Source organism: Oncorhynchus clarkii, chromosome 26, assembly GCF_045791955.1.
Source record: "Oncorhynchus clarkii lewisi isolate Uvic-CL-2024 chromosome 26, UVic_Ocla_1.0, whole genome shotgun sequence".
Taxonomy (NCBI): domain Eukaryota; kingdom Metazoa; phylum Chordata; class Actinopteri; order Salmoniformes; family Salmonidae; genus Oncorhynchus; species Oncorhynchus clarkii.
This window is the reverse complement of record NC_092172.1, coordinates 36701953-36718525: the sequence shown is the minus strand read 5'-3', so window position 1 is coordinate 36718525 and position 16573 is coordinate 36701953. Positions and strand designations below refer to the sequence as shown.

The 16573-nt window shown below is 45.5% G+C and overlaps 2 protein-coding genes across 4 annotated transcripts in view; both read right to left on the bottom strand.

Moving 5' to 3' along the window:
* The window catches only part of LOC139384512 (paired amphipathic helix protein Sin3a-like), a 320209-nt gene that overhangs the window by 235760 nt on the left and 67876 nt on the right, over nt 1-16573 (bottom strand). The gene's annotated exons all lie outside the window — the stretch shown is intronic.
* The window catches only part of LOC139384519 (metallophosphoesterase MPPED2), a 134341-nt gene that overhangs the window by 90180 nt on the left and 27588 nt on the right, over nt 1-16573 (bottom strand). The window contains exon 3 of the mRNA XM_071129349.1: nt 11347-11528. Within this exon, the coding sequence (XP_070985450.1) occupies nt 11347-11528 (182 nt within the window). The remainder of the gene's footprint in view (nt 1-11346; nt 11529-16573) is intronic.

Below are 16573 nucleotides of genomic sequence, written 5' to 3'. Positions count from 1 at the left end.
CCCTCTCCACCCCTTCTCTCTGTGTTTTTCCTCCCCTCTGCCCCCTCTCCACCCCTTCTCTCTGTGTTTTTCCTCCCCTCTGCCGCCTCTCCACCCCTTCTTTCTGTGTTTTTCCTCCTCTCTGCCCCCTCTCCACCCCTTCTCTCTGTGTTTTTCCTCCCCTCTGCCCCCTCTCCACCCCTTCTCTCTGTGTTTTTCCTCCCCTCTGCCCCCTCTCCACCCCTTCTCTCTGTGTTTTTCCTCCCCTCTGCCGCCTCTCCACCCCTTCTTTCTGTGTTTTTCCTCCTCTCTGCCCCCTCTCCACCCCTTCTCTCTGTGTTTTTCCTCCCCTCTGCCCCCTCTCCACCCCTTCTCTCTGTGTTTTTCCTCCCCTCTGCCGCCTCTCCACCCCTTCTCTCTGTGTTTTTCCTCCTCTCTGCCCCCTCTCCACCCCTTCTCTCTGTGTTTTTCCTCCCCTCTGCCCCCTCTCCACCCCTTCTCTCTGTGTTTTTCCTCCTCTCTGCCCCCTCTCCACCCCTTCTCTCTGTGTTTTTCCTCCCCTCTGCCGCCTCTCCACCCCTTCTCTCTGTGTTTTTCCTCCCCTCTGCCGCCTCTCCACCCCTTCTCTCTGTGTTTTTCCTCCCCTCTGCCGCCTCTCCACCCCTTCTCTCTGTGTTTTTCCTCCCCTCTGCCGCCTCTCCACCCCTTCTCTCTGTGTTTTTCCTCCCCTCTGCCCCCTCTCCACCCCTTCTCTCTGTGTTTTTCCTCCTCTCTGCCCCCTCTCCACCCCTTCTCTCTGTGTTTTTCCTCCCCTCTGCCCCCTCTCCACCCCTTCTCTCTGTGTTTTTCCTCCCCTCTGCCCCCTCTCCACCCCTTCTCTCTGTGTTTTTCCTCCCCTCTGCCCCCTCTCCACCCCTTCTCTCTGTGTTTTTCCTCCCCTCTGCCCCCTCTCCACCCCTTCTCTCTGTGTTTTTCCTCCCCTCTGCCCCCTCTCCACCCCTTCTCTCTGTGTTTTTCCTCCCCTCTGCCCCCTCTCCACCCCTTCTCTCTGTGTTTTTCCTCCCCTCTGCCCCCTCTCCACCCCTTCTCTCTGTGTTTTTCCTCCCCTCTGCCCCCTCTCCACCCCTTCTCTTCCACAGTGAGACAGAGAGAATACATCTGGCCTTGGAGAGGTATTCAAGTCTTTATGTCACAAACATTGTCTGCATTAGGAGATATTGAAAACATTCCCAAACATTCATGTCCACAAACTCTGAGTGCTACAGTATATAAACTAGAACACAAAGACCCCTTTCCTCTCTCTCATCTCTTGTCATTTAACATAAAAATCCTCTCCGCCTCTCTCTCCCCTCTCGTCTCTCTAAAGAATGTAACCTACAGAAAAGGGTTTTGATAGAATCAAAGCTGAGAGCATTACTGTCCTAGGTTCAATATTACACTACAATACAACGGACAGAGTATTCCAGAACTACATGAGTATAACTATGTTCGGAACACTGTGACTAAAGCTATTGTCATCCGTTTACAACAGCAACAACATACTAGGAGAGAGAGATCCACTGTCCTGATTCATCCCTTTACAACAGCAACAACATACTAGTAGAGAGATCCACTGTTCTGATTCATCCCTTTACAACAGCAACAACATACTAGTAGAGAGAGATCCACTGTCCTGATTCATCCCTTTACAACAGCAACAACATACTAGTAGAGAGATCCACTGTCCTGATTCATCCCTTTACAACAGCAACAACATACTAGTAGAGAGATCCACTGTCCTGATTCATCCCTTTACAACAGCCACACAGAGGCAACATACTAGTAGAGAGAGATCCACTGTCCTGATTCATCCCTTTACAACAGCCACACAGGGTTACAAAATCCCTTTACAACAGCCACACAGGGTTACAAAAGCCTTGATGTTCATCAGTCCATGGTAAAACACATTGTCTATAAATGGAGAAAGTTCAGCACTGTTGCTACTGTCCCTAGGACTGGCCGTCCTGCAAAGATGACTGCAAGAGCACAGCGCAGAATGATCAATGAGGTTTAGAAGAATCCTAGAGTGTCAGCTAAAGACTTACAGAAACCTCTGGAACATGCTAACATCTCTGTTGACGAGTCTACGATATGTAAAACACAAAACAAGAATGGTGTTTATTGGAGGACACCACGGAAGAAGCCACTGTTGTCCAAAAAAAACATTGCTGCACATCTGAAGTTCACAAAAGAGCATCTGGATGTTCCACAGCACTACTGGCAAAATATTCTGTGGACAGATAAAACTACAGTTGAGTTGTTTGGAAGGAACACACAACACTATGTGTGGAGAAAAAAAGGCACAGCACACCAACATCAAAACCTCATCCCAACTGTAAATTCTGGTGGAGGGAGCGTCATGGTCTGCGACTGCTTTGCTGCCTCAGGACCTGGACAGCTTGCTATCATCGACAGACAAATTAATTCCCAAGTTTATCAAGACATTTTGCAGGAGAATGTAAGGCTCTCTGCCAATTGAAGCTCAACAGATGTTGGGTGATGCAACAAGACAACGACCCAAAACACAGAAGTAAATCAACAACAACTGGGTCAACCAGTTATTAAATCCAAGTGTTCGCATACTTTTCCCACCCTGCACTTTTACACAGTGTGTTCAATAAAAACATGAAAACAAATCATTGTTTGTGTTATTGGTTTAAGCAGACTGTGTTTGTCTATTGTTGTGATTTAAATGAAGATCAGATAACATGTTATGACCAATTTATATAAAAGTCCAGGTAATTCCAGTGTTCACATACTTTTTCTTGCCACTGTACTGGTAAAGAGAGATCCACTGTCCTGATTCATCCCTTTACAACAGCAACAACATACTAGTAGAGAGATCCACTGTCCTGATTCATCCCTTTACAACAGCCACACAGAGGAAACATACTAGTAGAGAGATCCACTGTCCTGATTCATCCCTTTACAACAGCCACACAGAGGAAACATACTAGTAGAGAGAGATCCACTGTCCTGATTCATCCCTTTACAACAGCCACACAGAGGCAACATGCTAGTAGAGAGAGATCCACTGTCCTGATTCATCCCTTTACAACAGCCACACAGAGGCAACATGCTAGTAGAGAGATCCACTGTCCTGATTCATCCCTTTACAACAGCCACACAGAGGAAACATACTAGTAGAGAGAGATACACTGTCCTGATTCATCCCTTTACAACAGCAACAACATACTAGTAGAGAGATCCACTGTCCTGATTCATCCCTTTACAACAGCCACACAGAGGAAACATACTAGTAAAGAGATATCCACTGTCCTGATTCATCCCTTTACAACAGCAACAACATACTAGTAGAGAGATCCACTGTCCTGATTCATCCCTTTACAACAGCCACACAGAGGAAACATACTAGTAGAGAGAGATACACTGTCCTGATTCATCCCTTTACAACAGCCACACAGAGGAAACATACTAGTAGAGAGAGATCCACTGTCCTGATTCATCCCTTTACAACAGCAACAACATACTAGTAGAGAGATCCACTGTCCTGATTCATCCCTTTACAACAGCCACACAGAGGAAACATACTAGTAAAGAGATATCCACTGTCCTGATTCATCCCTTTACAACAGCAACAACATACTAGTAGAGAGATCCACTGTCCTGATTCATCCCTTTACAACAGCCACACAGAGGCAACATGCTAGTAGAGAGAGATCCACTGTCCTGATTCATCCCTTTACAACAGCCACACAGAGGCAACATGCTAGTAGAGAGATCCACTGTCCTGATTCATCCCTTTACAACAGCCACACAGAGGAAACATACTAGTAGAGAGAGATACACTGTCCTGATTCATCCCTTTACAACAGCAACAACATACTAGTAGAGAGATCCACTGTCCTGATTCATCCCTTTACAACAGCCACACAGAGGAAACATACTAGTAAAGAGATATCCACTGTCCTGATTCATCCCTTTACAACAGCAACAACATACTAGTAGAGAGATCCACTGTCCTGATTCATCCCTTTACAACAGCCACACAGAGGAAACATACTAGTAGAGAGAGATACACTGTCCTGATTCATCCCTTTACAACAGCCACACAGAGGAAACATACTAGTAGAGAGAGATCCACTGTCCTGATTCATCCCTTTACAACAGCAACAACATACTAGTAGAGAGATCCACTGTCCTGATTCATCCCTTTACAACAGCCACACAGAGGAAACATACTAGTAAAGAGATATCCACTGTCCTGATTCATCCCTTTACAACAGCAACAACATACTAGTAGAGAGATCCACTGTCCTGATTCATCCCTTTACAACAGCCACACAGAGGCAACATACTAGTAGAGAGAGATCAACTGTCCTGATTCATCCCTTTACAACAGCCACACAGAGGAAACATACTAGTAGAGAGATCCACTGTCCTGATTCATCCCTTTACAACAGCCACACAGAGGAAACATACTAGTAGAGAGAGATACACTGTCCTGATTCATCCCTTTACAACAGCCACACAGAGGAAACATACTAGTAGAGAGATCCACTGTCCTGATTCATCCCTTTACAGCAGCCACACAGAGGCAACATACTAGTAAAGAGAGATCCACTGTCCTGATTCATCCCTTTACAACAGCCACACAGAGGAAACATACTAGTAGAGAGATCCACTGTCCTGATTCATCCCTTTACAACAGCCACACAGAGGATACATACTAGTAGAGAGAGATACACTGTCCTGATTCATCCCTTTACAACAGCCACACAGAGGAAACATACTAGTAAAGAGAGATCCACTGTCCTGATTCATCCCTTTACAACAGCAACAACATACTAGTAGAGAGATCCACTGTCCTGATTCATCCCTTTACAACAGCAACACAGAGGAAACATACTAGTAGAGAGATCCACTGTCCTGATTCATCCCTTTACAACAGCCACACAGAGGCAACATACTAGTAGAGAGATCCACTGTCCTGATTCATCCCTTTACAACAGCCACACAGAGGAAACATACTAGTAAAGAGAGATCCACTGTCCTGATTCATCCCTTTACAACAGCCACACAGAGGAAACATGCTAGTAAAGAGATATCCACTGTCCTGATTCATCCCTTTACAACAGCCACACAGAGGCAACATACTAGTAAAGAGATATCCACTGTCCTGATTCATCCCTTTACAACAGCCACACAGAGGAAACATACTAGTAGAGAGTTCCACTGTCCTGATTCATCCCTTTACAACAGCCACACAGAGGAAACATACTAGTAGAGAGAGATACACTGTCCTGATTCATCCCTTTACAACAGCCACACAGAGGAAACATACTAGTAGAGAGATCCACTGTCCTGATTCATCCCTTTACAACAGCCACACAGAGGAAACATACTAGTAGAGAGAGATACGCTGTCCTGATTCATCCCTTTACAACAGCCACACAGAGGAAACATACTAGTAGAGAGATCCACTGTCCTGATTCATCCCTTTACAACAGCCACACAGAGGAAACCTACTAGTAGAGAGAGATCCACTGTCCTGATTCATCCCTTTACAACAGCCACACAGAGGAAACATACTAGTAGAGAGAGATACACTGTCCTGATTCATCCCTTTACAACAGCCACACAGAGGAAACATACTAGTAGAGAGATCCACTGTCCTGATTCATCCCTTTACAACAGCCACACAGAGGAAACATACTAGTAGAGAGATCCACTGTCCTGATTCATCCCTTTACAACAGCCACACAGAGGAAACATACTAGTAAAGAGATATCCACTGTCCTGATTCATCCCTTTACAACAGCCACACAGAGGAAACATACTAGTAAAGAGATATCCACTGTCCTGATTCATCCCTTTACAACAGCCACACAGAGGATACATACTAGTAGAGAGAGATACACTGTCCTGATTCATCCCTTTACAACAGCCACACAGAGGAAACATACTAGTAAAGAGAGATCCACTGTCCTGATTCATCCCTTTACAACAGCAACAACATACTAGTAGAGAGATCCACTGTCCTGATTCATCCCTTTACAACAGCAACACAGAGGAAACATACTAGTAGAGAGATCCACTGTCCTGATTCATCCCTTTACAACAGCCACACAGAGGCAACATACTAGTAGAGAGATCCACTGTCCTGATTCATCCCTTTACAACAGCCACACAGAGGAAACATACTAGTAAAGAGAGATCCACTGTCCTGATTCATCCCTTTACAACAGCCACACAGAGGAAACATGCTAGTAAAGAGATATCCACTGTCCTGATTCATCCCTTTACAACAGCCACACAGAGGCAACATACTAGTAAAGAGATATCCACTGTCCTGATTCATCCCTTTACAACAGCCACACAGAGGAAACATACTAGTAGAGAGTTCCACTGTCCTGATTCATCCCTTTACAACAGCCACACAGAGGAAACATACTAGTAGAGAGAGATACACTGTCCTGATTCATCCCTTTACAACAGCCACACAGAGGAAACATACTAGTAGAGAGATCCACTGTCCTGATTCATCCCTTTACAACAGCCACACAGAGGAAACATACTAGTAGAGAGAGATACACTGTCCTGATTCATCCCTTTACAACAGCCACACAGAGGAAACATACTAGTAGAGAGATCCACTGTCCTGATTCATCCCTTTACAACAGCCACACAGAGGAAACCTACTAGTAGAGAGAGATCCACTGTCCTGATTCATCCCTTTACAACAGCCACACAGAGGAAACATACTAGTAGAGAGAGATACACTGTCCTGATTCATCCCTTTACAACAGCCACACAGAGGAAACATACTAGTAGAGAGATCCACTGTCCTGATTCATCCCTTTACAACAGCCACACAGAGGAAACATACTAGTAGAGAGATCCACTGTCCTGATTCATCCCTTTACAACAGCCACACAGAGGAAACATACTAGTAAAGAGATATCCACTGTCCTGATTCATCCCTTTACAGCAGCCACACAGAGGCAACATACTAGTAGAGAGATCAACTGTCCTGATTCATCCCTTTACAACAGCCACACAGAGGCAACATACTAGTAGAGAGATCAACTGTCCTGATTCATCCCTTTACAACAGCCACACAGAGGAAACATACTAGTAGAGAGATCCACTGTCCTGATTCATCCCTTTACAACAGCCACACAGAGGAAACATACTAGTAGAGAGAGATCCACTGTCCTGATTCCTTCAGACACAAAGACAGTCAGTCACCCAGTCAGCCAGCCAGTCAGTCAACCTGCCACTCAGTCACCCAGCCAGTCAGTCACCCAGCCAATCAGTCAGAGAGTCGACCAGCCAGCCAGTCAACTAGCCAGCCAGCCAGTCAGTCAGCCAGCCAGTCAGTCAGACAGTCAACCAGCCAGCCAGTCAGTCAGACAGTCAACTACCCAGCCAGCCAGTCACCCAGCCAGTCAGTCAGCCAGCCAGTCAGTCAGCCAGCCAGTGCTCAGTTTAAACCGGATAATGACAGACGTTGCGCTCCAAATAACACCAAGCCATTTTCCACTTTGGTCATCGATTCACTATTATGACCACCGTCCTCTAATATACACACACACTTGATGTCTGTCTGTGTTGACAGATGGAGGGGCTATACAGAACTCTGTCTCCTCACAAGGCTGTACACACACACACACACACACACACACACACACACACACACACGTACACACGTACACATGTACACACGTACACACGTGACAGTACCCAGCATGAGATCTGATGGCTCGCGAAGTCTGTCAGTGTATGTGATAGTGTTTGTGTGTGTCCATTAGGACCCTTGCACCTGGCAGCACAATAGAGGGACAGATTGGCACAGCAGACAGGCTCTGTTGCGCCACTCGCTCTCTGGCCCTCATTGTCACCCCAGTGTTTCGGAGTGCATCTCAGGGAGGTGTGGCTCGGAGTGTGTCTCAGGGAGGTGTGGCTCGGAGTGTGTCTCAGGGAGGTGTGGCTCGGAGTGTGTCTCAGGGAGGTGTGGCTCAGAGTGTGTCTCAGGGAGGTGTGGCTCGGAGTGCAACTCAGGGAGGTGTGGCTCAGAGTGTCTCAGGCTGGTGTGGCTCGGAGTGTGTCTCAGGGAGGTGTGGCTCGGAGTGCATCTCAGGGAGGTGTGGCTCAGTGTGTCTCAGGGAGGTGTGGCTCAGAGTGTGTCTCAGGGAGGTGTGGCTCAGAGTGCATCTCAGGGAGATGTGGCTCGGAGTGTGTCTCAGGGAGGTGTGGCTCAGTGTGTCTCAGGGAGGTGTGGCTCAGTGTGTCTCAGGGAGGTGTGGCTCAGTGTGTCTCAGGGAGGTGTGGCTCAGAGTGTGTCCCAGGGAGATGTGGCTCACAGTGTGTCTCAGGGAGGTGTGGCTCGTAGTGTGTCTCAGGGAGCTGTCTGCAGATCATGCGTGTGTGAATGTTAATTTATCTTTTATATCAGAATTGTATGCTAAAATGTACATTACCGGTCAAGTTTTAGAACACCTACTCATTCAAGGGGTTTTCTTTATTTTTACTATTTTCTATATTATAGAATAATAGTGAAAACATCAAAACTAAGAAATAACACATATGGAATCACGTAGTAACCAAAAAAGTGTTAAACCTATCAAAATACATTTAATATTTGAGATCCTTCAAATTGCCATCCTTTACCTGGATGACAGCTTTGCACACTCTTGGCATTCTCTCAACCAGTCACCTGGAATGCATTTCAATTAACAGGTGTGCCTTCTTAAAAGTTAATTTGTCAAATGTATTTCCTTCTTAATGTGTTTGAGCCAATCAGTTATGTTGTGACAAGGTAAGGGGGGTATACAGAAGATAGCCCTATTTGGTAAAAGACCAAGTCTATACTTTGGCAAGAACAGCTCAAATAAGCAGAGAAACGACAGTTCATCATTACTTTAAGACATGAAGGTCAGTCAATACGGAACATTTCCAGAACTTTGAAAGTTTCTTCAACTGCAGTCGCAAAAACCATCAAGTGCTGTGATGAAACTGGCTCTCATGAAACTGGCTCTGATGAAACTGGCTCTGATGAAACTGGCTCTCGTGAAACTGGCTCTGATGAAACTGGCTCTCATGAAACTGGCTTTGATGAAACTGGCTCTCATGAAACTGGCTCTGTTGAAACTGGCTCTGGTGAAACTGGCTCTGATGAAACTGGCTCTGATGAAACTGGCTCTGATGAAACTGGCTCTCATGAAACCTGCTCTCATGAAACTGGCTCTCATGAGGACAGCCACAGGAAAGCAAGACCCAGAGTTACCTCTGCTGCAGATGATAAGTTCATTAAAGTTACCAGCCACAGAAATTGCAGCCCAAATAAATGCTTCACAGTGTTCAAGTAACAGACACATCTCAACATCAACTGTTCAGACGAGACTGTGTGAATCAGGCCTTCATGGTCGAGTTGCTGCAAAGAAACTACTACTAAAGGACACCAATAAGAAGAAGAGACTTGCTTGGGCCAAGAAACATGAGCAACGGACATTAGACCGCTGGAAATATGTCCTTTGGTCTGGAGTCCAAATTGGAGATTTTTGGTTCCAACCGCCGTGTCTTTGTGAGACGCGGTGTGGGTGAACAGATGATCTCCGCATGTGTATTTCCCACCGTGAAGCATGGAGGAGGAGGTGTTATGGTGTGGAGGTGCTTTGCTGGTGACACTGTCTGGGATTTACAGTGGTTGCACAAAGAATTGGAGGAAGGGGTGCCAACAATTGTGGCAAACATATATTTGAGAAAAATATTTGTTTTATATTTAGAATTGATTTTTTCTTTCAATTATTTTACTTTGATTAAAAGCCTGTTCTGCTCATATTTACCACGGGTGCCGATATTAGTGGAGGGCACTGTACAGTATTTAGATTTCAAGGCACATGTAACCAGCATGGCTACCACAGCATTCTGCAGCGATACACCATCCCATCTGGTTTGGGCTTAGTGGGACTATCATTTGTTTATCAACACGACAATGACCCAACACACCTCCAGGCTGTGGAAGGGCTATTTGACCAAGAAGGAGAGTGATGGAGTGTTGCATCTGATGACCTGTCCTCCACAATCACTCAACCTCAACCCAATTGAGATGGTTTGGGATTGTCACGACTCCTACCGAAGGTGGCCCCCCTTCCCGTTCGGGTGGCGCTCGGCGGTCGTCGTCGCCGGCCTACTAGCTGCCACTGATTCTTTCCTCCCCCTCCTTGTCTGTTTATTGGTTACACCTGTTGTTTATTAGGTGATTAGTTGGGCTTTATTAGCCAGCCGGCCCGCCTGCTCTTTGTGTGGGATTGTTTGTGTGACTAGTGTGCACGTTAGAGGTTAACGTGTTTTCCTGTTCGTGGGCTTTTTGCTGGACTGTTTTAGTCCCCGTGTTTGGGGCATTTGTTTTCATGGGGTGGCTTATGTTCGCCATTTGTGCATTAAATAGCACTACCCTGAACTCTCTGCTTCCTGCGCCTGACTTCGCACCCACTACACCCAGTTCGTTACAGGGATGAGTTGGACCGCAGAGTGAAGGAAAAGCAGCCAACCAGTGCTTTGCATATGTGGGAACACCTTCAAGACTATTGGAAAAGCCTTCCAGGTGAAGCTGGTTGAGAGAATGCCAAGAGTGTGTAAAGCTGTCATCAAGGCAAAGGTTGGCTATTTGAAGAATCTGAAATATAAAATATATTTTGATTTGTTTAACACAATTTTGGGTGACTACGTTATTCCATTACTGTTATCTCATAGTTTTGATTTCTTCACTGATATTCTACAATGTAGAAAATAGTAAAAAACAAAGAAAACCATTGAATGAGTAGGTGTTCTAACCCCTGACCCAACCAGGGTTAACTGCGCAATGTGTTAGGTCACAGGGGTTAAACTGGGTACTTAGGCCACCAGTCAGGGTAGCTGACACCATTGTGTGTGTCTGTCACTGTTCGTCCTTCCGCGTGTTTGAGTGTGTGTGTACAAACAAGTGTGTGCGTATGTGTGTATAAATATGAGAGTGAAAATGTGGAACCATACATGTCCCCTTAGTAATGTGGGGACTGTATGCCTGCCTGCCTGCGCCTCTCTCTCTCTCTCTCTCTCTCTCTCTCTCTCTCTCTCTCTCTCTCTCTCTCTCTCTCTCTCTCTCTCTCTCTCTCTCTCTCTCTCTCTCTCTCTCTCTCTCTCTCTCTCTCTCTCTCTCTCTCTCTCTCTCTCTCTCTCTCTCTCTCTCTCTCTCTCTCTCTCTCTCTCTCTCTCTCTCTCTCTCTCTCTCTCTCTCTCTCTCTCTCTCTCTCTCTCTCTCTCTCTCTCTCTCTCTCTCTCTCTCTCTGTGTGTGTGTGTGTGTGTGTGTGTGTGTACGGTACCTAGCCAGTCGTTGAACTTCTTGACCTCAGAGGGCAGGCCCAGCTCAGTGAAGTCTCCCGTGTGGAGCAGCACGTCACCATAGGGCATCTGAATCCCATCTGTACGGGAGTGGGTGTCCGAAACACACACAAACCTTGTGTGTCCTGCTGGCTTAGGAGTGTCATACGGGGTAGGGTCCACCCTGAGAGAGAGAGAGAGAGAGAGAGAGAGAGAGAGAGGGGGGGAAAGGAGAGAGAGAGAGGAAAGAGGAGAGGGAAAGAAAGAAAATCTAGATAATAAAGCTGTAGTGAGAGACTCATCCTGTCCTACAGTAGCTGTAGTGAGAGACTCATCCTGTTCTACAGTAGCTGTATTCAGAGACACATCCTGTCCTACAGTAGCTGTATTCAGAGACACATCCTGTCCTACAGTAGTTGTATTCAGAGACACATCCTGTCCTACAGTAGCTGTATTCAGAGACACATCCTGTCCTACAGTAGCTGTATTCAGAGACTCATCCTGTTCTACAGTAGCTGTATTCAGAGACTCATCCTGTTCTACAGTAGCTGTATTCAGAGACACATCCTGTCCTACAGTAGCTGTATTCAGAGACTCATCCTGTTCTACAGTAGCTGTAGTGAGAGACTCATCCTGTTCTACAGTAGCTGTAATGAGAGACTCAACCTGTTCTACAGTAGCTGTAATGAGAGACTCATCCTGTTCTACAGTAGCTGTATTCAGAGACTCATCCTGTTCTACAGTAGCTGTAGTGAGAGACTCATCCTGTTCTACAGTAGCTGTAATGAGAGACTCATCCTGTTCTACAGTAGCTGTATTCAGAGACACATTAGGTCCTACAGTAGCTGTAGTCAGAGACTCATCCTGTCCTACAGTAGCTGTAGTCAGAAACTCATCCTGTCCTACAGTAGCTGTCGTCAGAGACAGATCCTGTTCTACAGTAGCTGTAGTCAGAGACTCATCCTGTCCTACAGTAGCTGTAGTCAGAGACTCATCCTGTCCTACAGTAGCTGTCGTCAGAGACACATCCTGTTCTACAGTAGCTGTAGTCAGAGACTCATCCTGTCCTACAGTAGCTGTAGTCAGAGACTCGTCCTGTCCTACAGTAGCTGTTATCAGAGACACACCCTGTCCTACAGTAGCTGTATTCAGAGACACATCCTGTCCTACAGTAGCTGTATTCAGAGACACATCCTGTCCTACAGTAGCTGTATTCAGAGACACATCCTGTCCTACAGTAGTTGTATTCAGAGACACATCCTGTCCTACAGTAGCTGTATTCAGAGACACATCCTGTCCTACAGTAGCTGTATTCAGAGACACATCCTGTCCTACAGTAGCTGTAGTCAGAGACTCGTCCTGTCCTACAGTAGCTGTTATCAGAGACACACCCTGTCCTACAGTAGCTGTAGTCAGAGACTCATCCTGTCCTACAGTAGCTGTCGTCAGAGACAGATCCTGTCCTACAGTAGCTGTAGTCAGAGACTCATCCTGTCCTACAGTAGCTGTCGTCAGAGACACATCCTGTTCTACAGTAGCTGTAGTCAGAGACTCATCCTGTCCTACAGTAGCTGTCGTCAGAGACACATCCTGTTCTACAGTAGCTGTAGTCAGAGACACATCCTGTCCTACAGAAGCTGTAGTCAGAGACACATCCTGTCCTAAAGTAGCTGTAGTCAGAGACTCATCCTGTCCTACAGTAGCTGTCATCAGAGACACATCCTGTCCTACAGTAGCTGTAGTCAGAGACTCATCCTGTCCTACAGTAGTTGTATTCAGAGACACATCCTGTCCTACAGTAGCTGTATTCAGAGACACATCCTGTCCTACAGTAGTTGTATTCAGAGACACATCCTGTCCTACAGTAGCTGTATTCAGAGACACATCCTGTCCTACAGTAGTTGTATTCAGAGACACATCCTGTCCTACAGTAGCTGTATTCAGAGACACATCCTGTCCTACAGTAGCTGTATTCAGAGACTCATCCTGTCCTACAGTAGCTGTAGTCAGAAACTCATCCTGTCCTACAGTAGCTGTCGTCAGAGACAGATCCTGTTCTACAGTAGCTGTAGTCAGAGACTCATCCTGTCCTACAGTAGCTGTAGTCAGAGACTCGTCCTGTCCTACAGTAGCTGTTATCAGAGACACACCCTGTCCTACAGTAGCTGTATTCAGAGACACATCCTGTCCTACAGTAGCTGTATTCAGAGACACATCCTGTCCTACAGTAGCTGTATTCAGAGACACATCCTGTCCTACAGTAGTTGTATTCAGAGACACATCCTGTCCTACAGTAGCTGTATTCAGAGACACATCCTGTCCTACAGTAGCTGTATTCAGAGACACATCCTGTCCTACAGTAGCTGTAGTCAGAGACTCGTCCTGTCCTACAGTAGCTGTTATCAGAGACACACCCTGTCCTACAGTAGCTGTTATCAGAGACACACCCTGTCCTACAGTAGCTGTAGTCAGAGACTCATCCTGTCCTACAGTAGCTGTATTCAGAGACACATCCTGTCATACAGTAGCTGACACCAGGTCAGTATAAATGGTGTAATGAGGGAGCTAGCTGCAGAACCCTGTAAATTAGAGCATTAGGCTGGAGATCAAAAACTGCTTTCATTCAGGTCCAACTTTAAACACTGTTATCCTCCCAAGTCCACTGCAGGTCAAGGGCTAGGGTTAGGGTTCTACTGCAAGAGACCAGACACATACTGAAAGCAGGACTAACATGGCCAGCCCCTCTGTTCTTTTAACATGAGAAAATTAGAGACTTGTGAAAAAAATGTAAGAAAATAAATTATTCTGTGTCTAAATTTTCACAAACTCCCCGACAGAGTAGCTTTTAGCTTTTAGTGGCTTACCTTTGTGTGAGGCATAAAATAAAATTGTCATAGATGTCATCTGTAGTTAAAGATGACATCAATTGGAGCTGCTAAATCACGTTATTTCAACATAATTTATGTGATGGGAAAATGATTCACATTTATTTCAGAAAAAGGTAAAAGGATTTTATTTTCTTTGACAATAGTCAGAAAAAAGTCTGATTCTTTTTGGTGGCAAATTGGGGGAAGGGTGTTAAATTAAAAACTGTATTTTTCTGTCCATTTGTGAAAAGAAAAATCACTTAGACCCTGGTCTCGACTGGGCATCCTTTTATTTATGTCAGCTAAAAAAGGAAGAAAAAGGATGGAGAGTGTTTGAAAGGAGGGAGAGAAAATCTTGTCAGTAATTGAAGTCAGCAATGTGCAATCCCCCACACTCTGCCAATAGGCCATTATTTCATTAGGAGATGAGATGTCACTCTACAGACAACATCAGCCCCATAATCAACACATATGTCTCCCTCCAACCTGACACATGAACACACACACACGCACTCACGCACACACACTTGCATGCATGTACGCACACACACACAAAATAAAATGTGCACGCACAGAATATATAATGCAAGTCCGCACAGTCGACACCCATTCACACACACACACACGCGCACACGCGCACACGCACGCACACGCACACACACACACACACACACATCATTAACAGAGATTGGAGAGAAAGACACAAAGAAAAACCTCTTCAAAATTCAGTCTGAAAAGGACCGTTATTAAATTGCTTAACTAATAAGTCTCCCAAATACTCTGCAGTTCAGATCACCAGATATGGGTTCATCTTATAAGGTAAAGATGATGTTCTCCCTCCTTTTCAGCAGAACCTTTCATCCATGCAGTGATTTGGGTCGAGGGCCTGTTTGCCTACAGCATGTGAGGCCAGGCAGGCAGGCCTCTAACATGTCTTATGCAGGAAGGTCCCCATTCTAGCTCTGTTATTCACTGCCTAGAAAAGCATCTGGCCTTTATAAACATGTTGGTGCAGCCTAACATGCTGTCTCAGTAGTCTTTATAAACATGTTGGTGCAGCCTAACATGCTGTCTCAGTAGCCTTTATAAACATGTTGGTGCAGCCTAACATGCTGTCTCAGTAGTCTTTATAAACATGTTGGTGCAGCCTAACATGCTGCCTCAGTAGCCTTTATAAACATGTTGGTGCAGCCTAACATGCTGTCTCAGTAGCCTTTATAAACATGTTGGTGCAGCCTAACATGCTGTCTCAGTAGCCTTTATAAACATGTTGATGCAGCCTAACATGCTGTCTCAGTAGCCTTTATAAACATGTTGGTGCAGCCTAACATGCTGTCTCAGTAGTCTTTATAAACATGTTGGTGCAGCCTAACATGCTGTCTCAGTAGCCTTTATAAACATGTTGGTGCAGCCTAACATGCTGCCTCAGTAGCCATTATTAACATGTTGGTGCAGCCTAACATGCTGTCTCAGTAGCCTTTATAAACATGTTGGTGCAGCCTAACATGCTGCCTCAGTAGCCTTTATAAACATGTTGGTGCAGCCTAACATGCTGTCTCAGTTGCCTTTATAAACATGTTGGTGCAGCCTAACATGCTGCCTCAGTAGCCTTTATAAACATGTTGGTGCAGCCTAACATGTTGTCTCAGTAGTCTTTATAAACATGTTGGTGCAGCCTAACATGCTGCCTCAGTAGCCTTTATAAACATGTTGGTGCAGCCTAACATGCTGTCTCAGTAGCCTTTATAAACATGTTGGTGCAGCCTAACATGCTGTCTCAGTAGCCTTTATAAACATGTTGGTGCAGCCTAACATGCTGCCTCAGTAGCCTTTATAAACATGTTGGTGTAGCCTAACATGCTGTCTCAGTAGCCTTTATAAACATGTTGGTGCAGCCTAACATGCTGTCTCAGTAGTCTTTATAAACATGTTGGTGCAGCCTAACATGCTGCCTCAGTAGTCTTTATAAACATGTTGGTGCAGCCTAACATGTTGTCTCAGTAGTCTTTATAAACATGTTGGTGCAGCCTAACATGCTGCCTCAGTAGCCTTTATAAACATGTTGGTGCAGCCTAACATGCTGTCTCAGTAGCCTTTATAAACATGTTGGTGCAGCCTAACATGCTGTCTCAGTAGCCTTTATAAACATGTTGATGCAGCCTAACATGCTGTCTCAGTAGCCTTTATAAACATGTTGGTGCAGCCTAACATGCTGTCTCAGTAGTCTTTATAAACATGTTGGTGCAGCCTAACATGCTGTCTCAGTAGCCTTTATAAACATGTTGGTGCAGCCTAACATGCTGCCTCAGTAGCCATTATTAACATGTTGGTGCAGCCTAACATGCTGTCTCAGTAGCCTTTA